Raw genomic sequence first — 23,200 nt, 5'->3', positions numbered from 1 at the left:
TTTAAAGTCAGCATGGAATCAAATCTGTTTACTTCCATAATTCATATTAGTGCTCTTAATGTGAACGATTCATTAGTGCAAATTAGTCCAACAAAATTATATTTGCATTTGCAAATCTCTCATCAAAAAAAATAAAAAATAAAAAATCAATACTCCACTTCTGAAATGTCCATTCAAATATGAAACACTCATCACATCAGTTCCTGATGGACAAAATCAGTCCTGTGGTTCATTTAATTGTTTTCACATCACATTATAGAAGCAACATGTGTTTTGATCATTTTATGCTGACTTTAACACTACTAATGGTTCTAGGAAGCCTGGAGCTTCGTTAAGCTAGACAGGGTTTTACAAGGTATCTGTTGTACAGCTACTTAGAGTATGTGTAACTATTTTAAAGATGATTGATAATGTTTTAACAATAAAGATGCATTTACTTGACTGAGTTTATTTTTTATTCATTTATGCATGAATGCATGTTTGTTTATAAAACTGACTGTTACCCAAATTGAAGAAGTGGTTGCTCTTGCAGTGTGGTTGTTAGGTATACTGCCCAGTGATATGAGTAAAGTGACTCTTTCGTAACATGGAAGGAACTACGCCTAATGTGATGCAGTGGGATTACTGGGCAATGATGAATCAAGCGCTCGTAACAGATTCAAAACTGGTTATTTTCCATCCGCCGTTGTCAATCACTTATTCACTTATTGCTACTTACTAATCTCAGTTTATTGCTGTCATAGCATAAGTAAAATATCAGGATTCATATAAAGTGTGGTCACTGATGCTTTTGTCAGTAGTCAATGGTGTAATAATTTCAGCCCAAAACCTGGTTGCACTGGTCTAGATGTCCAGGCCATGACTTGTATAAGACATTTAAGGAAACAGGCTGGTATAATTAGTCAATCTGTATGGTGCAATTATTTATGTTTTGTCACAAACACTAATGAAATTCCTCTGTTGTGTTATTTATGACTAAGTAAATTCCTCTTTCTGTCATCTGAATGTAGCCTACATCTTATCCTTTGGTTAAATAAATTAAACCGTAGTATTTTCAGGAGACATTCTAGCCCTCTGCACACAGAAACAAAGTACACAGTTTTGAGTTTAAATGGATCACAGGTCAAAAACATTCCTTACACTCCATGGGACCAGGACAGAATGTTTTACAATGTTTATTGACACTGTCACCTTTGACTCGCTCAGATGGTGCCTGAAAGACGACTAATATTCAGAAAATATTGTCAGTTTGACTGCACTGACACTATCGGATGAGAATACAAAAAACTTGTGTTCAAAAACTGAATTTAATGCCACTATTGTCTAGCTGTTTTTAAAGCCAATTCATAATTGATGAACTTTATAACACTGACACTGAATTAAATCAACACTGAATCTGAGCTGAGCTAAATAATTACACTACTGTCTTCTGATTTTTAGCTTAATTTAATTTTATAGCTGATTTCCACTACTTTAAATTAATTTAATTTTTGTTAAAACATTTATTTCCAGATAGTTGCCAAATATAGACATTTTTTATGCTGATATGAAATACTCACGTTTGCAACTTTACAGCTGAAATTAAAGTTGATTTAAAATTGTTGAATTTGTGTTACTGGGAAGCTGACTTGAAACTTTCTGTATTGTACAAAAGGCTAGTTTATAAATAAATGTAAAAAATAAAAATAAGTCAATGAAGAGTCCATACTACTTAAGGATCTATAATTACTAGTAATTTGGCGTTGAACACAATTTTTTTAGCTGTTATTATTTATATTTTTCAGCATCTAACAATAAAGCACAAATATCTCCTTTTAAAAACAGTGTCTTAGTACATCTTTCTAGGGAGTAATGATGGATCAGTTCTCTCAAGATGAGCCACCTGTATGTGTTCTAAACCTGTAATTACTAACTATAAAAATCATCTCCAATTTTGGACAAAAAGCTTTTTCGGGTGTTTTATTTTATTAATAGCACTTTATTTTATGTTATAAATTTTTTTATTTATATCACTTTATATATTTTATTTTATTTATTTTAATTTCATGTTATTTATGTATGTATTTGTCTTGCAACGCTTTTATTTTGAAGAGCTGTGAGTGACGCGGCTGGCGCTCGTTGCTGTTGATCTCTGGGTTCACGGGCCCGTGATCAGCACCGTTAGACCCTCCGCTCAGCTGTGGGCAGGTCGATGGAGACCCACAGCTGGTGACAGCGTCGTATATTGGAGATATATCCTAGTATATTTTATACCCCTCGACCACTCGGATAGAGATGTCCACACAGAGTTACTCCAATCCGAACTCGTCCGTGAATAATTACGGCATGAATTCAACACAAAACGGAGGCGGAGCGGCGGGGATAGCGGCGCCCTGTCAGAACGGTAATTTACCGGATTAAAGCGAAACCACCTGAGCTAACATGCTAAAGCTGACGCGAATATCACATTCAAATGCTAAGATTACTGGCTACATGTTAAGCTAAAATGCTAACGGCTAAACGAACTCGCCAAATGCTAAAATTCGTCCCGAGTCTAGTTGATGAAGCTCAGAGAGGTTAACTAACTAAAGGCCTGGGACAGAGGCCGAGCTGAAGCACCTGTCATCTGCGCCTCTGGGGTGGAGACTTCGACCGCTACAGATCACACATTACAGGAACACGTCTCTGTACCTGTCTTTAAAATCATAGAGTAGCTCTCGGTGTGTTTTAATGAAGATTAAAGCTAGTGTGATCCGGTCTCCTGTCATTAGCCCGTTAGCGGCTAGTTTAGGTAACTTGGTGGTTGTTTTTCTCGTTTTAAAGGCTTGAAGGTCCTGGTTATTAATCTGTTAAGATTTTGTCATTTAGATGATATGAATTGGGAACTTAAATATGTCTCTGTCTCGATCGTATGTCTGATTTTATTAGTTGTAAGTTGAGTTCGCATAATTGCGCAGATCTGGCGCAGAATGTGATAAATATTCACTAGATATTCACAAATAACCAACAGTTATTGTTTAATTTCTCAAAACATGACTTTAATGTAATCCACTGCATTTTTTGAGGTTATATGAATGTGAGCTGTACTTTAACATGTTAATAGCATTTGAAAATGTTACCGTTAAACTGTATAACCTAAATAACATGGAATAATTAATATGTAACATGGAATAATTAATATGTAACATGGAATAATTAATATGTAACATGGAGTAACATGTGCATGTTGTCTTATTGCCATCTAGTATTTTAAAGACAGGGAAAAATCCCTGTTAAAAATCTTTTTGACATGTTAATAAAATGGTATTCTTTAAAGTGCCATGGATTTCCATGCAGTGTTTATTATTATATTATATTATATTATATTATATTATATTATATTATATTTTTCATTAACATTTTGAATGTTTTATATAATTTAAAATGTTATATATTTTTTGTTGTTTTTGTCATTGTTTAACATAGGTTAAACTAAATGAAAATGAGAAAATATTTTTTTCTCATTTTTATGTAAAATAAATATATAAATTATACGTATATATTATGTATGTATGTGTGTGTGTGTTTGTGTGTGTGTTTATATGTGTGTGTTTGCACTTAACATTTATTTTATTTCCAGTAATCAAAAATAAAAAAACAATTGTTTTAGTAATGGTATATGAATATGGCAGTCATTCAGTATCGTGGTATTATCATCACACTTCTTATTTGCAAGGGAGATGAAAATTGATGCAAGTGTTACCTGCTGTTGTTTTTCGCAGGTCAATTTGTATAAAACATATAATTTCTCTAATGATAACACACGTCACATTTCCATATCATTTGAATCGTGTTGAAAGCACAGATAAAATTCATGTTGTTGTTTTTGCCAGGTCCGGGACAGACGTACCCTGCCATGTATCCAGCTCCCAGCTACCATAGTTCTCTGCCCGCGGCTTACCCCACCGTGTCGGGACACAGTGCTTCTCCTGCCGGCAAAACCCCAGTTTCGAGCACAGGGTATAGTGGGAACTACTACCAGAACAGCTCAGGGCTGTCACCATGTCCAGCACCACCACCAAGAACGCATCAGTACTCCACCTCAACCGCCCCGGGACAGTCATTCCAGCAGACTGCACCGTACACTATGCCAGCCGGATATTACAGACAGACATCTAGTCACCCCTCACAGGGGCAAACTCAGCCCCAACCTCAGCAGCTGCAGCCCAGCTTGGTGCCAGCATCCAGTGTTAACAACCTCTGCGCCCCGCTGTACCCCATCGTTTCTTACCCATCAGCCCCTGGGAGCAGCCAGTACGGCACACTGAGATCCTCCCAAACCGCCGCTGAGCAGCTACCCGTTTCTACAGTAATGCCACCGACCCAGAGTTCTTTGCAACAGTATTCTCAAGGGATCGGGACCACGCCCACACCAGCTCACCCGGGCTATGGAGCTCCGCCTCTCAGCCAAACAGCCACTGTCAACGGCCAATCAAATGCAGGTTCGGTTTGAATTCATGATGTATGTTCATGCAACAGAATGTGAAGCAAACACATGTAACATGCTTGGATCAGTTTTATTGATTGTGTATTATCCCATGTATCTCTAGTTCAACAACACTATGACCAAAACCTCCACAATCCCATGAGCCATCATTACTCCGCAGCCCCTCCCAGCTCACAGGGCCCTGATAAAGAGAGGCCGCCCTCAGGAACGCCAGGCACCTCTGTGCATTCCTCGCCACGACACCATCCAGGTACAAACGATCCACTTTCACACCTGAATAGACAGTCATCCGCTTCAGTATTCTGTATTTTGACATTACTTGTGTGTTTTTTTTTTTTTGTTTGTTTGTTTTACAGATCAGTACTTATATACTATATTGAGTAATTCATCTGTTCATTGTTTTAATTTTTCTTTATATATATAAAAAAAAAATCTCAATTTTATTTAAAAAAAAAATGCATTTTATTACGCATCTTGCTAGGGCTGCACAATTTGGATAAAAGCAAAACTATTTGTAATTTTTCTGATAAAACTTGCAATTTTAAAAGGCATTCAAAAAAAAAAAAAAAAGCTCCAGGTTTGCTGGGCTGCACAATTTGGCCAAAACCTTTATGATTATATATGAGTATAAATGATGATGATTAGGGGTGGGCAATATATATATAAAATTGCCAAAAACTGCATTAGTGCTGTAAAGTGTCCTTGTCAGCTATGTTCCGTGTGTATTTTCATGGATTTGTTGTTGCAGTCATCATTATGATTGTTAGTGTGTCATTCCTGACAGGTCTCGTCTCTTCTGATGATTCTTTAGCTAAACACGTGTTTTGTTTCTTACGTGTCAACAGAGAGTCTGTCTTCTCATTCTGCTTGGTTTTCTCACTCGTTCATCTCTCTCTTTTTTGCTTTCTCTGTTCCCACACCATGTGTTGTTAGTTTTCGGGTCATGTTGTTAGTGTCCTTGTGTGATTTGGGTAGTAGAAGCGCAAACTCCAGCTCAGTTCTGGTCCTCTCTCTCAGTACTGAACCAGTCTGTTGTCTCTGATGGTTGCTGTATTTCAGGGCTGCTGTATGGTGACCGTGGGGTGAATAACGCTGTTAGCTCGGCCGCGGGCGATCACTCCTCATCCAGTTCTGACCATGAGGAAGAGGATGAGGAGGATGAGGAAGCAGGTCTGCTTTCGCTTTTTCATTCTTCTACTCACCACACTTTCTCACTTTGATGTTCCTTCATCACTCTGTCCCAGATTTCGGTATTTTTCCATCCCTATGCCTCCCGTTTAAAATGATTAACATGAACATGAATTTACACACGTTCTGCTGTCTTTAACTGCTCCTCAAGTTTCATGTCTCATTCTTGCCAGTTATTCATTCACTTGAAGTCTTCAAATTCCCATAAACACACATTCATACAGTCTGTGTTCTTGTTTAGTGTGTTCATCTTGCTTTTCTGATGACCTTCACTGAGCTTCTTCAAGTGTACACGTTTGAAATGATTACCATAGTGTACTGCATAGTATTTGCTAATGAAGATTTAAATAAGTATTTAGTAATTTCATATATATATATATGATATATATATATATATATATATACATACATACATACATACATACATATATATATATATATAATATAATATATATATATATATATATATATATATATATATATATATATATATATATATATATATATATATTTTCATATATATATACACATGTTTAGTATTTGCAAGAGATTTTGGTGGTGAGTTAATGTGATAAAATATTGATAGGATATTTTAATATTAATGTGATGTTCTGTCAGTAACAGTAAAACTGTACATGGATCTTTTTGTCATGGAAAACAATAATGATGTTAAAAAACATGAACAGCTCTGAATTGTCATATTGTTATTTCTACAATACGTTAATTAAGGAAGAAAATGCAACATATGGCGTCCAGTTATTGTTGTGGAAATAAATATGGTTAATATGCACTTTTTTCTGTATTCCGAATATATAATAATTCAGAAAGGGAGACGTTAAAAGTCGTTGTTGCTATCACTTAGTTTATTCATAACATTGGACAGTCAAGTTGGGCGCACACTTTTGTATTGTACAATTGTCAAATTTCATTGGTTATTCAGTCAAGTCAAATTTATTTGTTTAGTGCTTCTCAGAATATACACATTTCAATGCAGCTTTACAGAAAATCTTGATGTTAATGTTTATATTATCTTAACATCCTCATGCCTTAAAGTCGCATTTAGCAGATTAGAGCTGAACAGTGATGAAGTTCAATTTTGTGATGATACAAGCAATCTAACAGTTGAGATTTGCTATTTAGTATATATCCCTACATTCTGTATGTATGGGGATACAGTTGAACGTACAGAGTGGTGAGAAAATAAGGTTTCATTTTTTTTTCAAATGAAAAAAAAAAAGTCAGCCAGTTGAGATAGAATATATCGCTTTACATGAGGATAAAATTGGATATCATATATATATAATCATATATATATATATATATATATATATATAAATATTCAGGCATTCAATACTATCCTGATATGCCCTTTTTACTTGCACATGCAAATGCCTTTATGTAAGCACACACAAACTCCCAAAACATCTTGTACAGACATGCACACTCACTGCCAGCATTCGGCCCCTGAGGGTCCTGATCGCTCTCCCTCTCCCCATCTCTTTTTTCTGCTTGTCCTCAGACCTGAAGTACATCATTGTTGTCAAAATTTGGATATCAAAAACACTTCTCACAGAACCTGTTACAGGAATGAAGAGAGATTCTTCCCCAAACTCTTCATGCCATTCTTCTGAGAGTCACTCGCCCACTCACACACAAACACTCTTGCTGTATTTATTTGATCAAAATACAGTAAAAAAGTAATTTTGATTATTTGATTATATATTTTGATCAAATAAATGCAGCTTTGGTGAGCAGAAGAAACTTCTTTTAGAAATATTAAAAATCTTAATTCTAAACTTTTGACTGTAGTGAGTATTTTTAAATAACCCCTAAGGATGCTGATTTAATTTTACATTGGTTGGGTTTTCTAGCAACACGGTCATACAATCATCATTCAGCTGTGAAATCAGAGCAGACTCGGCCGGATCGAAGAGTTTTCCGGAATCGCTGTATAAGCTCAGGCACTTTTTCAGTCTCCAGCTAATGGACTGGAAATCTTAGTAACCCTGTTTGCTCCTGCTTCGTACAGAAGTGTGTGAGAGTGTGGTGGGCAGATTGTATTTTTAGCTCTTCATTATGAAGTGTGTGTTGGGGTGCTGTGTTTTCTCACTGGGAGTTTGGATGTGTCATGTTAAAGCCTGCTATCAATTCATCACACACTCCAGAGATTTCATCATCCTCTCTTGAGTGAAACCGCTTCTTTCTTTGACTTCTTGGACTCGAGAGGGAGTCTCGGGTTTGTTTTTGTTTTCCAGGCACCCAAACTAAAATTTCATGTGTCCACTTATGTTCTGTGTGGATGTTTCATTCTCAATCTGTTCTTGAGTTCAGGCTGCTGATCCAGTGAGGTAGTAGATTGAGCGCAGGAGAACGATTGCTTGGTCAATCACAGCCCCTCTCTCTCTCTCTCTCTCTCTCTCTCTCTCTCTCTCTCTCTCATCTCATCTCTCTCTCTCTGCTCTCTCTCTCTCTCGCTCTCTCTCTCTCTCTCTCTCTCTCTCTCTCTCTCTCTCTCTCTCTCTCTCTCTGGTCTAGTATTGTTTCAGTTGGGTTATGGAGGATTAGTGTTAGGTTAAGCTCTGAGGATTATTGTCTTCTCTAAGAGTCCTGATTCTGATATATCACTGAATAGCAGAGAGTAAATAGCAAATTTATCTTTAAATTACATACACCTCATCAGAGCAGTGGAACGTGCTCTGTGTGGATTTTGGGTAGGTGTGTGAGGGGTTTTACTTTGTATGAAATAGTTCATGAAATTAAGATTGTTACTGGTTTCAATTGCCAATTACTATTCACTAATGCCAATAGTTGTGCGATATTGAGTTTATATACACACACACACACACACACACACACACACATATATGTATATACATGTATATAAATGAATGCATGTTTGCGTATATACTTACAAGGGAAAGCTATTTGCTATATTATAATATTTTAATGTTAAATATTTAAGTGCGTGTGTGTATGTGTATATATGTATACGTTAACTTAATTACTTATGACAAAAATAAGGCGATTAAAATATTTTAATGCAGTTAACGCACTGGCCCCGCCCCCAGACCTGTACGTCATCATACATTTCATACAGGTGACTGTTGACAAACATGATGCAGGGCAACAACTCCATAAATGCCCTAAAATGCAATATATTGGGGTAAAAAAATCCTCCTGTATGGGTTTTTGTCTCATATTTAAATAACGATAAGCAATTATCACACAAGTGCTGTTTTTGCACGAATAGTAAGAGTGCAAATGTGATTTTATACAACAGTTCAGTGTATAAGAAGTTAATATTGTGTGTTTTTGCTCAATTTTGCGAACGAAAATATTACCTACAAAGCCACCGCAGAACTACACAGCGAAGCAACACAGCGGTGTGTAGTTTCTAAATGAATCCTCGTTTTGAATGAATAGCGTGAACCAATGATTCAAAGTCACACTGATAGAGAGAACCATTTACTTAATTCTTCAATGAATCAGCCGTTTGAACGAATCGAGTTTGTTAGTGTCTGATTGAGTTATTTAATGATAAATGCTTTTAGTTTTAGCTTTTTTAGGTTTTGGTTTTTTTTAATGTGATTTTATTTATTTAATAAGCATATTATTTCAGGACATAATATGCCACACAGAGACCTCTGCAAAAAAAAAGTTGATGTGTCTGTTTCGGTGTTTTTTAGTGATTTAGTTGAAATGTTTCTGAATTATTGATTTTTTGGTTTTTTTGCTTGTGTGCATGAAAATGAGAACAGTCCTAAACTACTCATCCCTCTTGCCTGTTTGTTTGTAAACTCTCACAGGTGGAGACAGCTCATCGACAACAACAGGCAGCGCCTCTCCGGTTCCCAACAGTTATGAGTCTCTAGAGGGCGGTGGTTATTCGGGTACATCCTTACAATGCTCACTAAGACATCTCCATGCCAGATCAACCCTTGAATGATTTGCTAACACACGTTCATCTGGGCTTTCTCTCTTTCTTCAATCAGATCTTGCAGCTCCTCCAACTAGTGTTCCTGCCAAACAAGCTCCACCCTTCGGATACAATTATCCAACCATGCATCCTGGTTACCAACAAAACCCCGCCCCCAGGCCAGACTCCTCCCCGTCTCAAGGAGGGTACAACCCACCAGGATACCAGCCGTACTCCCAGGTATTGACACTAGTTTGTGATTCAGAAAATCAGTGTCATTTAGGCAGAGGTTTATTAAATGGCTGTGTTTGTGTTTTTGTAGCCTTTCCCATCTCTTTCTGAGCTGTCGTCAGTGTTAGGAGGCCTCGGCGGCGTTCCTGAACTGGAGGTTGAAAGCTTGAGACCTGTGAATCTACTCCAGGAGAGAAACATCCTTCCTCCCAAACGCACACCTCCACCTGAGCCCAACCTGAGCAGCGACCTGCGCAAGGTCAACTGCAGCCCCGAGTAAGAGCAGAGAGATGACACACGTGTTTGTGATTGTAGGAGGTTGTGGTTTCACACAACTGGTGCAGACAGAGAAGCAGCTTTGTTTTTGTTTAACAGTTTCTCTATCTTTCTCTGGCTTTCTCTTCCAGCACTTTTCGCTGTACACTCACTAACATTCCCCAGACTCAAGCGCTGTTGAATAAAGCTCGTCTGCCTCTTGGATTACTGCTGCATCCCTTCAGAGATTTAACGGTAGGAGCAGAAAGCACAAATCAAACTCAAATCATGTAGTGTGTAGTAGTTATAGATGTACACCAACATTCAAAAATACATTTATTTTTATTTTTATTAATGATTCACTAAGTATGCATTTAAATTGATCAAAAGTGACATTAAATGCATTTATAATGTTACAAAAATGTGAACTTTTTATTAATCAAAAAATCCTGGAAAAAAAAATTATCCCTCTTTCCACAGAAAGCAGCACAACTGTTTTCAACTTTGATAATAATCAGAAATGTTTCTTGAGCAGCAAATCAGAATATTAGAAAGATTTCTGAAGGATGTGACACTGAAGACTGGAGTAATGATGCTGAAAATTCAGCTTTGCATCACAGGAATAAACTGCATTTTACAATATATATTAAATAGAAAACAGCTATTTTAAATTTAATATGTTTCAGTAAATTTCACTCTGAGTTCCCACATGAGGGTAAACAGTTTTTATCAGGTTTTGATATGAAAGCGTCTGAATAACAGATAACAGTGTCATAAACGGGTGTCATACTGTCTTATCTAGAGCTTTACTGACACGCCATTAGAACATGTAATTCTCTCTTCATTAACTCTCTCTCTCTCTATCTCTCTTTCTCTTTCTTTGTCTCTGCAGCAGTTACCAGTCATCACCTCTAACACTATAGTTCGTTGTCGTTCATGTCGGACATATATAAACCCTTTTGTTTCGTTTCTGGATCAGCGCAGGTGGAAGTGTAATCTGTGTTACAGAGTCAATGATGGTAAGAGTTTTAGAGGTGTGTTTGGTTAGTCTGGTTTAGGATTTCTCAAACTGGGGTTAATGAAGGAAATGAATCGAATCATAAAAACATCAAACTAAAATAAACAATGCATGTTATGTGACCATTAACTGACGTTAGAGAACCGTGAACATCCAAATGTGTTGTTAAATGATAGTTATTGTACCATAAGCTATTATTAAATTCAGTTTTTCTCACATTAACATGATGTTCTTGGGGGTTTCGATATGTTCTGATGAATTGTCTTCTGTTTAATCAGTCCCTGATGAGTTCATGTATAATCCTGTAACTCGTTCATACGGTGAGCCTCACAAGAGACCAGAGGTCCAGAATTCAACTGTGGAGTTCATCGCCTCTTCTGATTACATGGTGAGCGTTTTCCCATCTTCAAAGAACTTTAATGCTACGATTGCTTTTTATTTGACGTTTGCTTTCTGTCTCCAGCTTCGGCCTCCTCAGCCTGCTGTGTACCTGTTCGTGTTGGATGTGTCTCATAATGCTGTGGAGTCGGGCTACTTGAATGTGTTTTGCCAGTCATTTCTGGACAACCTAGAAAAGTGAGATATTTACAGCTGATGAAATGTGTGTCACACAGCTCAGATGTGACCACGCATGCATGTTTCTCTCTCAGGTTGCCCGGAGATACTCGTACACGTATCGGGTTTGTGACGTTTGACAGCACCGTCCACTTCTATAACCTGCAGGAGGGTCTTTCTCAGCCTCAGATGCTGGTGGTGTCTGATATTGATGGTAATCCTGTCTGATTCTCATACTTTTCTTTCTCTGTTCACTGATTTTGGCAGTAATCAGCAATGTTTTATAACGCCAACCAGCACACATTTTGAGTAGCAGGTACGCATTTTGACCTCAGTGTACGCTGGTGCAATTTGTTACTCTAAAATATGCAAAAACTTGGTACTAGAACAGTACTAAGTTGAGTGTTGGTGTATATCTATATATGCAAAAACTTGGTACTATCATGAAAAGGTTCTCTCAACGAGCTATTAACCTAATCATCTGAATCAACTACTTAACTCTCAACACCTGCAAAAGATTCCGAGGCTTTTTAAAACTCACAGCCTGGTTTTCATTACTCAAAACCGCAAATCATGGGTAAGACTGCCTACCTGAACTGCTGTCCCGAAGGCCATCATTGACCACCCTACAAGCGAGAGGGTAAGACCCCAGAAAGAAAGTTCGAAACGAATAGGCTGTTCCCAGAGTGCGTATCAAGGCACCATCAGTGGGAAGTCTTGTGGAATGAAAAAGGATGGCAACAAACGCTGCACAAGGGGAAGAGGTGACCGGACCCTGCGGAAGATTGGGTGGAGAAAGGACCCGATTTCCAGGACCTTGGGGGACCTGCAGGAAGCAGTTTGGACTGGAGTCTGGAGTAGAAACCTCCAGAGCCCCACGCGTGACACATGCGTGTGCCTTTGAACAGAATATCAGCTGCAGAAGCTCATGACCTGTGGCTACAGAGAAGCACACTGGACTGTTGCCTCAGGGGTCCAAAGTACTTTTTTTCGGATGAAAGCAATTGTTGCATGTCATTCGGAAATCTCAAGGTGGCCAGAGGTCTGGAGGAAGAACTGAGGAGAAGGAAATGCCAAAATTCCTGAAGTCACAGTGTCAAGTACCCACAGTCAGTGATGGTCTGGCGTGCCACGTCAGCTGCTGGTGTTGGTCCACTGTTGTTTAATCAAGGGCAGTGTCACTGCAAGCTAACTATCCGGAGATGTTGGAACACTTGAGCTTCCATCTGCTGAAAAGCTTGATGGAGATGAAGATTTCGTTTTTCAGCACGACCTGGCACCTGCTCACAGTGCCAAAACCACTGGTACATGGTGTTTACTGACAATGGTATTACTGTGCTAAATTGGCCTGCCAAACCTCCTGACCTGAAAAACCATATAGAATTCTGTGTGGAATATTGTGAAGAGAAAGTTGAGAGACGCAAGACCCAACACGCTGGATGAGCTTAAGGCCGCTATCGAAGCATTCCTGTTCATCCAGAAACACATGCAGCAGTGCCACAGGCTGATTTGCCTCCATGCCACGACTAGCATTGAAGCAGTCATTTCTGCAAAAGGATTCCCCGACTAAGTATTGAGTGCATAACTGACACATAATTATTTGAAGGTTGAACTTTTTTTGTATCTAAAAAACACTTTCTTTTATTGGTCGGATGAAATATGCTTAACATTTTTGAGATAGGAATTTTGGGTTTTCATGAGCTTAATGCCAAAAAACATCTCAGTATTAAAACAATAAAAATACCTGAATTATTTCAGTTGGTGTGCCATGAATCTAAAAAGATGAAAGTTTAATTTTTGATCATTACATTATGGACAAATAATTGAACTGTTTTCACAATATGCTAATTTTTTGAGGAAGGACCTATATTTGTGGTGGGTTAAAGGGTTAACTAGCAAGCAGTTCTTTTCTTGTTGTCAAATTAAGCTTGTTTTGCTCAAACTATGCTTGAAAAATCTTTATATCCTTGAAAACAGAAAGCACCATGCTTTCACAGAGCATGCAACAGACAGATATTATTGCATTGCATTGCAGTTTTGTGGTTTATTAATCACACAAGGCTATGTTGGCTTTTTTTATTGTGCATTCATAACAGGCCTACAGAGCATTGCATTGAGTGATTGAGAGATGTTTGTTTTTGATTGTTTTTTGATTTTTTTATATGTATTCATGACAATATGTTGGTGTATGTTGGTGAATCTCAAAGAGTTGGAATCTTACATTCTCATCGGGTATGTTAAGACCCTTTATCTCGGTGTGTGGGAGGTCAGTTGTGTGTTTTGTGTTCCCGATTTCCCTGGGCTGTTCCTGGCTTCATCTTTTGTTTCTGTATCATGTGAGATTTGATATTTTTGAGGATTTTTTTATCTGACAGAAAGTGTGTCTGTGCATGTGCTCGCAGCTGGTGAAGGACCTGCTGAATGCGCTGCCCGGGATGTTCACATATCGCACATCGCGTGACTCCCCCGCGCGCTTGGTTCCGGCTCTGCAGGCGGCGTATAAAATCCTGTGCCCGACAGGAGGCCGGGTGTCTGTGTTTCAGACCCAGCTGCCCACCCTCGGCGCTGGACTCCTGCAGTCACGGGAAGACCCCAACCTCAGATCCAGCACCAAGGTACCGCTCCTAAATCATCATTTATATCAGTGGCTGCTCAGTGATTGGAACACGGGTGGTTTTTCAGTGATTTGTAAGGGGATTTTTCATTTATATAGTTTGTTGGTGAGTTATTGTTTAACGGGATAGTTTTTTTTATTTTCTTTGTTTTTGTAGTTTTTTAAGTTTGGACAAATTTTAATTCATAAAAAGTCTTAAATAGTATAACAGAAATCTTAAGGGGTCTTAAATTTTGGGATGGAAAAAAATGATTGGCTTTATGTGGTTATTAAACTATTACACTTAAAAGTTTATGATTCCATTAAAACAAATTGAGCACTGCATGTTCAAAGTCAAAATGTGGCGCTGTTGCACAGTTCACAAACAATTAATACCATGCATTTATGCCAAGCGATTCTTTATGATCTGCCTTTGATGAATTATGACAGTGTTTACTTTATGGTGTTAATATTGTATTATGTTGTAGATTGTTTTAAGAGAAGATCTTTTATCTTGCTTATCTTTTTAAATGAGCAGCTGGAAGTCTGTATTTCAGGCTTGTTTATATTTAAAGGTCTTGCATTATATATCTTTTTTGTTTTTTTATATATATATTATTGGTATTTTCATTGCTCAGTAAAACTGTATCTGGAATTTAATTCAACATAAACTCTTCCGGCTTCTCTGTGTGAAGAAAAAACACAAACATTAACTCAATTTAACTAATAAGAGCACAATGATCTTTTTATTGCCACAATGATTATTTTATAAACTTGCAATTTACCTTGTATGGCAGTTTAACGTGTTCTTATTTAATTAACTAAAAGTATCTTAGATGCATATTTTATTGTGATTAAAAAAATTAAAATTACAGATACTTATGTTTCAGTGAATGTTTCTGCGGTTCGAGTGTTTTTGTTGGCTTTTTTGTGTTCAGAATGTCCAGCACTTGGGTCCTGCTACAGACTTTTACAAGAAACTGGCTCTGGACTGTTCTGGACAGCAGATCGGAGTGGATCTGTTCTTACTGAGCTCCCAGTACTCAGACCTGGCTTCTTTAGGTACACATGCACACTCTTAATGTTCTTTCTCAGCTCTTAGTTATATGTGTCCTAAAATTGTGAAACATGAACTTTTTTTTTTCTTCTTGTGCAGCATGTGTGTCCAAATACTCAGCCGGCAGTGTCTTTTACTACCCGTCCTTCCATCATGTTCACAATACTGCGCAGAGCCAGAAATTCCAGAAAGATCTGCAGCGATACCTCACCAGAAAGATCGGATTTGAAGCCGTCATGAGGATCAGATGCACTAAAGGTAAGGCGGTGGAGATACACAAGCTAATCCTGTGCCACAGTTGCTTTGATTGACACTTCCATTAACCAGTATCTGTAGGGTCTTATTTTTAATGACACTTTCTCTGATTGGTCAATAGGCTTGTCCATCCACACTTTCCATGGCAACTTCTTTGTGCGCTCTACTGATTTGCTCTCTTTGGCCAACGTGAACCCGGACTCTGGTTTCGCTGTGCAGATGTCCATCGAGGAGAGTTTAGCTGATACGTCACTTGCTTGTTTTCAGGCGGCTCTTCTTTACACGTCAAGCAAAGGTAATCAAGCATTTACACTAGTCCATTTTTGACGTTTTTAGAACATCAGTGCACTCCCACAAACTGTGTAGGATTTCCCTTTGATTGGTATGTGTGTTTGATTGACAGGTAAACGTCGAATCCGAGTGCACACTCTGTGTCTGCCGGTGGTCAGTCAGTTGAGTGAAGTGTTTGCTGGAGCCGATATCCAGGCCATCACATGCCTGCTGGCAAACATGGGTGAGGAGAACAAACACATTCACATTTTAATTGCAGTATATTATGTCAATACTATGTGCACAGTGTTCTGTTGCTAGTATGTGTATATTGTGTTTCTAGTATATATGTATTTATAGTAGGGCTGTAACTAAAGATTATTTTTATTTTTCCCCCAATTAATCTGTTTAAATTATTATTTAAATAAACAGTCATTTGAATTAAAAATACTTTTTAATCCATTATTTACAGTGAAGGTATTTTAAGTAGACTGTGTGCAAAAAAAAATAGCATTTAAACTTACTTTTTGAAAGTAAAAATTTAGAATAAAGATTGTAAAAATAATAAAGAAACAAAAGTACAGACTCAATATTTACTGGTACAAGGTTGGAGGAACATACATTCACTTATTTAAACATTTTACATTTATACTCTGTTATATGGAAGTAAATTAATAACAGAGGTCTAAACGTCTAAAGTGTGTTGAAATGCAACAATTAAAAAGAAATGCATTGCATTAACTTGTTTTGCTTTACAAATTTGCTTCTACAAATTCAGTGCTTTTTTTTTAGTTGAAATATTCACAGCTTAAATATACAACCAAGCTGAATTTCAGACCCCAAAAATGCAAGCCCTGAAAATACAGTGCATTAAAATGCAAGCACTGTAAATGCAATGCATTTTTTCAGTTACTGTAATTCAACACGCATTTCTGTTTCCAGAGACTTTTGTCATTAATTTACTTAAATAGTGAAAACATGTGACTGCTCTCATACAAATGTACAATTACTTGTGTAACGTTGAATTTTTAACTTATTTTAAATGAAAGAAATATTAAAGAAAAAAAATTGACAATTTTTTTTTTTTAGTCAAAAAATTGCTCCTATGTAAAAGGGAGCTTCAAAATGGAAATAAGTTAATGTGTTAAGGACAACTCATCTCAAACGCAGAATGTTGTTTAAGCTGCTTCAGATAAAAGCAGCAGCCAAATGCATAAATGTAAGTGTGACAGGACAAGAGGATGTTTTCCAAGCAAAGTGCGCAGATGCGATAAATCGTTAATCGAAATTAGTTATACTTTTATTAACATCGTTTCTAGTATGCCTAGTAAGACCTTGATTAGCAGACCTAGTATGAGCTTGATTAGGTTCAGGTGTGTTTAATAAGTGTTTACATCATCATTTCGGAACGATTTGCCATTAGTTGTTGCAGCCCTAATTTAAGGTAATTTAATTCACGCTAGTGAGTGCATATTTTCACCAACATGATGTTTAAATGAAACAATAATCACTATGGAGTTGTGTTTTCATCATTTAGGTTGATTACTGTTTGGTTTTGCTTTGCTAGAAACATGGTCTCTGTCTTTGTATCTGTTCGCAGCTATCGATCGCTCCATCTCCTCCAGTTTGTCTGACGCGAGAGACGCATTAGTTAATGCCGTGGTGGATTGTTTAACAGCGTATCGTGCTAACGGCTCAAACATCCAGCCCTCCGGCCTGATCACCCCTGCCGCCCTCCGTCTCTTCCCTCTATATGTACTTGCTCTGCTCAAACAGGTGGGGGCGCTACTAACCACATGTCATTGAAAAGCCATTAAAAGGATCAAATCTGTTTTAATATGGGGGGGGTGTGAGGAGGAAGGAGGCGGATGTTTTTTATGATGTAGTTTGTTTGTTTTTTGTTTTTTAACATTTGATATACTTCTTATGTTGTGTGTTTGGTCCTTCAGAAAGCTCTGCGGACTGGCACCAGCACCCGTCTGGATGAGCGAGTGTTTTCCATGTGTGAGCTGAAGAGTCAGCCGCTGTATCAGATCATGCGCATGGTTCATCCAGACCTGTACCGCATCGACAACATGACCGAACAGGTACCGCACATTCATACGGGTGTGGAATATAATGGTGCAGGATCGTAGAGTCCCTCCATACTGATTAATATTCCTTATCACCATCTGTTACCACTGAGCCTTTGAGCAGCAGATTTAATCCCAGGTTATTCAGGGAGCGCTGGCCCTTTAATTAGTGACAGCATTATTAGTTTTCTGCAAACTGCTTTATGATAAAAAGCCTCCCTAAATGACATCATGCCAAGACATAACATAGTCATACTACAATAATACAAACACATTAATGAGTAACACTTTATAATAAGGTTTCATTTGTCAACGTTATTGAACTTACATTCATTAACAAAGAACTAACAATGAAAACAGATCTGAAGCATTTATTCGTCTGTGTAAAGTCTATTGGTAACTGTTTAAATTAACATTAACTAATCAAAAGTATCTGTTAAAATTAGTTAATGGACATGAGATAACAAGCTAAAAATGAACAGCTGGCAAATCAACAAACAGCAGCTAGTAAAATTTCGGCAGGCAATTTTTTTTTTTTAAGTATAGAATAGTGTGGTATAGAGTGAATAGATTGTGTTGTGTCTGTCCTCTAGGCGGCGCTGCATCTGAATGACTCTGTGATTCCTCAGCCTCCCTTACTGCAGCTCACTGCAGAGAAACTCACTAGAGAGGGAGCCTTCCTCATGGACTGTGGCAGCGTAAGCGTCACTGCGTGAAAACACATGAATTTATCAAGATGGCAGCTTCTCTCATTAATTCTACACCCTGATTTCTGCCCTTTGCTCTGTAGGTGATGTATTTGTGGTTGGGGAAGTGCTGTAATGAGACATTCATACGGGACGTGTTGGGCTACCCCAATTATGCATCCTTACCCTCCAACATGGTGAGTGTGTGTGTGTGTGTGTGTGTGCGCGCATTGTGAACTGTTTTCCATTTCTCACAGGTATCTTCTTTTACCCTGTCGTGTTAAAGGTGTATCATATTTATCCTAAAGAAAACAGGGTTGTTCTGGCTCTTTTGAAAAAAAAGAAAAAAAAAGACACCTAAAGCTCACAACGTACTTGACACTAAGCTACAAAAATGACATTTTCAGAAAGCGCATTGCATTGATGTCACAAACACAAGCATATTGGCATAAAGTCTTGCTTAATCAGACATCATAAAGTTAATCTAATTAATATTCATATTTTAATTTATGGATATTTATATATAGGCATCTTAACTATAACTAAATCCATAAAAAAAATGTTCATTACTTGAAATCAAATTAAAATTGACTGAAATAACATAACCTAAAACTAAAGCTTAATAAATTATATAGACTTTTTTTTTTTTTTAAAGAAGCTTAAATTGAAAATAGTATTGAAAACTTGAAAGAAATTGAAAAAATCTATATAAAATCTAATTCAAAATATTACCAGAATCTATAACTGTATTTCAGTGATACTAAAATAACAGCGCAGTGGTAATGAAAACAAAATTGATTATTTGTTGTTGCATGTTTTTTATTTCTCTCTCTCTCTCCAGGGCAGAGATTTGTCAAAGAGATTATGATCAGCATATAGAATGTCTGTGCCTGTGCATTTGTTGATTTCTTGTGTTTGTTTTATTTGTTTTGTAGTTTTTGACTGTTGGTTTGTAGTTTTTTACTATCTCACCCTGCAGGGGATGGTTGTTATTTGTTTTTTGTTCTCCTTTTATGTTGGGGATTTGTTTGTTGTGTGTGTGTTTGTTTTGTTTTTTTTTATGAATTCTGCTTTAAATGTTATGTTTTTAGAAAGCATGTCTAATTAATTTAAATTGTGCAACTTATAGAATTTAACAAAAAAAAATATTTTAGGACCCTATGAAATCAGTTATATTTTTTCTCAAATTCTTTTTTTTCCCTTTTCTACATTCCATTCCAGTTTTTCTTCAGTTTGAATTAATGTTTAAATTAAATGTAAGTGACCAAAAATCATGTCTAATTAATTGAAATCATGTTTTTTTTTTTTTTTTTTAGAAATCACGTCTAATTAATTGAAATCATGTAACTTATTTTATTTTTATATAATTTTGTGTTTTAATATTAATTTTTTGATGGAAACTAAAAAAAGTTTTTGGTTTAATAAATTTTTATTCATTTAAATTTAATAAATTAATTTTATTTTACTTAAACAACTTAATAATATATTAAACTTTATATACAATAATAGTTCCACAATAAATAAATATGATTTATTTCAGAAGTTCTGTTTCTGCGTATTTTGGATTTAAGATTTAATACATATATATTAACAAGGACAGTGGCAATCAAACAGTCATTCAACATATATAATTGATTTAATCTGTAAACTAATTTGATTTATTTATTTATTTTGCCCGCAGAACAGTGGTTTACCTTTCACCTTTATTGACAAAAACAGAAGCAATTTTGTAATGAATTGAAAACACATTTATTGTTGTTCTTGTTGATTTACAGACTGAGATCCCTGAGCTGCAGACGATGTATTCAGAGCGAACTCGAGCGTTCATTTCCTGGCTGCTGGAGTCTAGAACCTTCCATCCTGCTTTTCATGTGGTCAAGTATGTCTGATCTCTCTGTTTCTCCTAAATCCATACAGTGTTCTTTAGATATCTCTATATCTTTCGTTCTCCGCCGCTGTTATTCATAGTCACAGGGCAGCATATTGCATTCCTGTGAAAGTTTTTCTCTCAGATATAAAGGAATAGTTCACCCAAAAATGAAGTTACTCAGCACCATGTCTTTCAAGATGAGAAAATAAGATTTTGGAGGAAAACATCACAGGATTTTTTCTCTATCTAATGCGAGTGATCAGGGCTCAGCGGAGAACATTTTCGATGGTCCAAAATATTTTGTCAATTAAGAAAATAGTTTTCTATTTTCTATTATAATATTTATTAATATTTAGAATGAGGTTTTGTTGTTATATTTTCAGTTTTCATTCTAATTTTACTTTTAGTAATTTTGTGACTTTTTTCATCTTTTTTTTTTTTCTATTTGTATTTAGCTTGAAATTAATTGCATTTTTAGTGTTATTTTTATTATAGAATGTGAACTTAATTTATTTGTTAAACTCATCTAAATTCAAAAGCTTTATTTCAATAAAGAAAACGGGTTTTTAATAGATTTAGTTTTAAATAACCAATTAATTTATTCTGTAAAAGCAAAAATTTTGAAGAAATGGGAAAAGTTTTGGTTCCCATTGACTTTAATAGTATGTTTTTTTTTGGTCCATAATAGTAGTGGGACCCGAAACATTTTGGTTACCAGAATTAAGAAATGTATTCTTAAAAGACGGTCCCTATTTGCTTTTTTTATGAATGTTCACGATTTATGTTTTGATGATAGATTGGAAGGCACATGCATAGATAAATCATTTACAATAAAATAGAGCCAATAATGCTGATTATGCATGACTTTAATCCTTTTGCAATATTGTCTTTCTCCAGGGACGACGGCTCGGCCAAGACCAGTTTTTTCCAGCACCTCGTGGAGGACCGCACTGAATCTGCCTTCTCTTATTATGAGTTCTTGCTTCACGTTCAGCAGCAGATGTCGAAGTAGAATGGAAGAACCCCATAGAACCGGCCCCAGACTGAAGGATAGCTTCTGTTCCGCAGCTCAACTTTAGAAAGGGAGCTCTTTGATTGGACCGCAGAGAGGCAGAGACACGCCCCCTTGCCCCACAGGCCAATCACAGCCTGTGGCCCGTCTGGGGCGAGGGGGGGCGGGGTTTATTTAAAGACAATTAAAGGATAATAGAAGTTAGAAAGTCAGTGATTAATGGACTATTATGGTAAAAAAAGAGCGCAGAGGACAAAGATGAAATGTTGTGGACTTGACTTGCACATAGAGACACTGAACAAGCTGTTTTCAATCATTCCCATCTGCTTACTCCCCTTTCATATTTAGCCATTAACATGAGTACCCAGATGCAGCGAAAAACATTTTCTGTTTATTTTCCTGTGTTTCACACTGAATTATTGTGTTTGTTTTCATTGTCAATCATTGTAAGCATGTATTTGGGTTTATTAATACAAGCAAAACTCAGAGCTCTTTGTTTCATATTATTAATCACTGCGAAACATCCACTCATGCACACTTTGTACTGTTATATGTTTTCTTTATTTGCTCCTTTTGTTCCCCTCCTGTCTCTTCCCCTCTCCCAATGCCTCCTCTCCTTATGTAATGTGAAAGCGTGTCTGTCGTGATGGTGTAATAATTCATCTGTCTTCATCCAGCATCGACTCAACAGTGGCTGCTCGAACTCTCCTCTCGTCTTCTCAGCATCAGCTGCTTGAAACTGTTTAATGAAGCTACGACGTCCCTGGCTAACAATGCATTGTTTTCTTTGAGAAAACCGATCAGGCCACCAACAAATGTTGCTATCCACTTTGTAACTCAACACAAAAAAATATTTTAATGTGCTATAATTTATGACAAGCTTATTGAATAAAATGAAATGACAATTCTAGTTTTGGGTGTTTGGTTCATTGTCTGCTGCAGATGTCATTTGTACAGTAAGTTGCTTTGGATAAGTGTTGTATTTTTTTATTTGTTTTATTATTGCATTTATGTACATTTATTTAACCAGGCAGGTCAATTAAATAAACAGTTTATTATTTTTATTTTTTATTTTTTTTGTAGAGATGGTCTATTTTATTTTCATGTTTTGCAAAACTCAAAATGAGGTTTGAAACTTTTTAAATAATACAAAAAAAATGTAATCGAAAATATCCCATCAGCATCAGAACTCTGTTTTTTCATGTAGTGCTATTTTTGTATTATATATTGTTTTTATAGTATTTAATACCATTATAGTGTTTATTAATATTTTGAATTCGCTTTTAGTTTTATATTTTCATTGTAATTTTAGTTTAAGTTCTAGTGATTTTTTGTTTTATTTTTATATTTTCATTGTAATTTTATATATATATATATATATATATATATATATATATTATAGTTTTTGCTAACAATTCTAAAAATTGTTAAAATATCTCAAGTATCAAATTAGACTATTAACAGGAATTTGTGTGAATGACTCTTTATTCTTACTGATAATAATCAAAGGAGAGTGAAAGCAAAACACTTCTTGTTTCCTGTTCTTAAAGGCGTCTAATAATAGAACAACAATGCAGAGAGGAAAACAAAACGCTTTCGTTTAGTCTTACTGAGGAGGAAAGAGCGCGTGATCGTTATTCTTTCTGTTCAGAACATCTAAAGCCATTCTGCCAGTAGCGTGTTTAGTGGGCCCCCGAGCAGAGGCGTCAAGCACGTGCCCCTCAGATTTTTGACCCAAGTGGATTTTTAAGTGAGCT

The 23,200-nt window shown here is 36.5% G+C and overlaps 1 protein-coding gene across 1 annotated transcript; it reads left to right on the top strand.

Annotated features, from left to right (window-relative positions):
* Window positions 1-2,108: 2,108 nt before the first annotated feature.
* On the top strand, window positions 2,109-22,353 carry LOC109060990 (protein transport protein Sec24B-like). The gene is given in 23 exon segments (XM_042769871.1): window positions 2,109-2,383; window positions 3,852-4,460; window positions 4,569-4,715; window positions 5,525-5,635; window positions 9,460-9,809; window positions 9,892-10,076; window positions 10,208-10,310; window positions 10,948-11,074; window positions 11,352-11,461; window positions 11,537-11,649; window positions 11,724-11,850; window positions 12,500-12,520; window positions 14,004-14,243; window positions 15,160-15,283; window positions 15,378-15,536; window positions 15,655-15,828; window positions 15,937-16,047; window positions 17,404-17,579; window positions 17,753-17,890; window positions 18,469-18,573; window positions 18,666-18,758; window positions 20,337-20,440; window positions 21,329-22,353. Coding segments are annotated over 23 exon segments (3,651 nt in total). The 5' UTR covers window positions 2,109-2,274; the 3' UTR covers window positions 21,444-22,353.
* The last annotated feature ends 847 nt before the right edge of the window (window positions 22,354-23,200 follow it).

This window comes from Cyprinus carpio, chromosome A14, assembly GCF_018340385.1.
Source record: "Cyprinus carpio isolate SPL01 chromosome A14, ASM1834038v1, whole genome shotgun sequence".
Taxonomy (NCBI): domain Eukaryota; kingdom Metazoa; phylum Chordata; class Actinopteri; order Cypriniformes; family Cyprinidae; genus Cyprinus; species Cyprinus carpio.
This window is presented reverse-complemented; position numbering and strand designations above follow the sequence as displayed.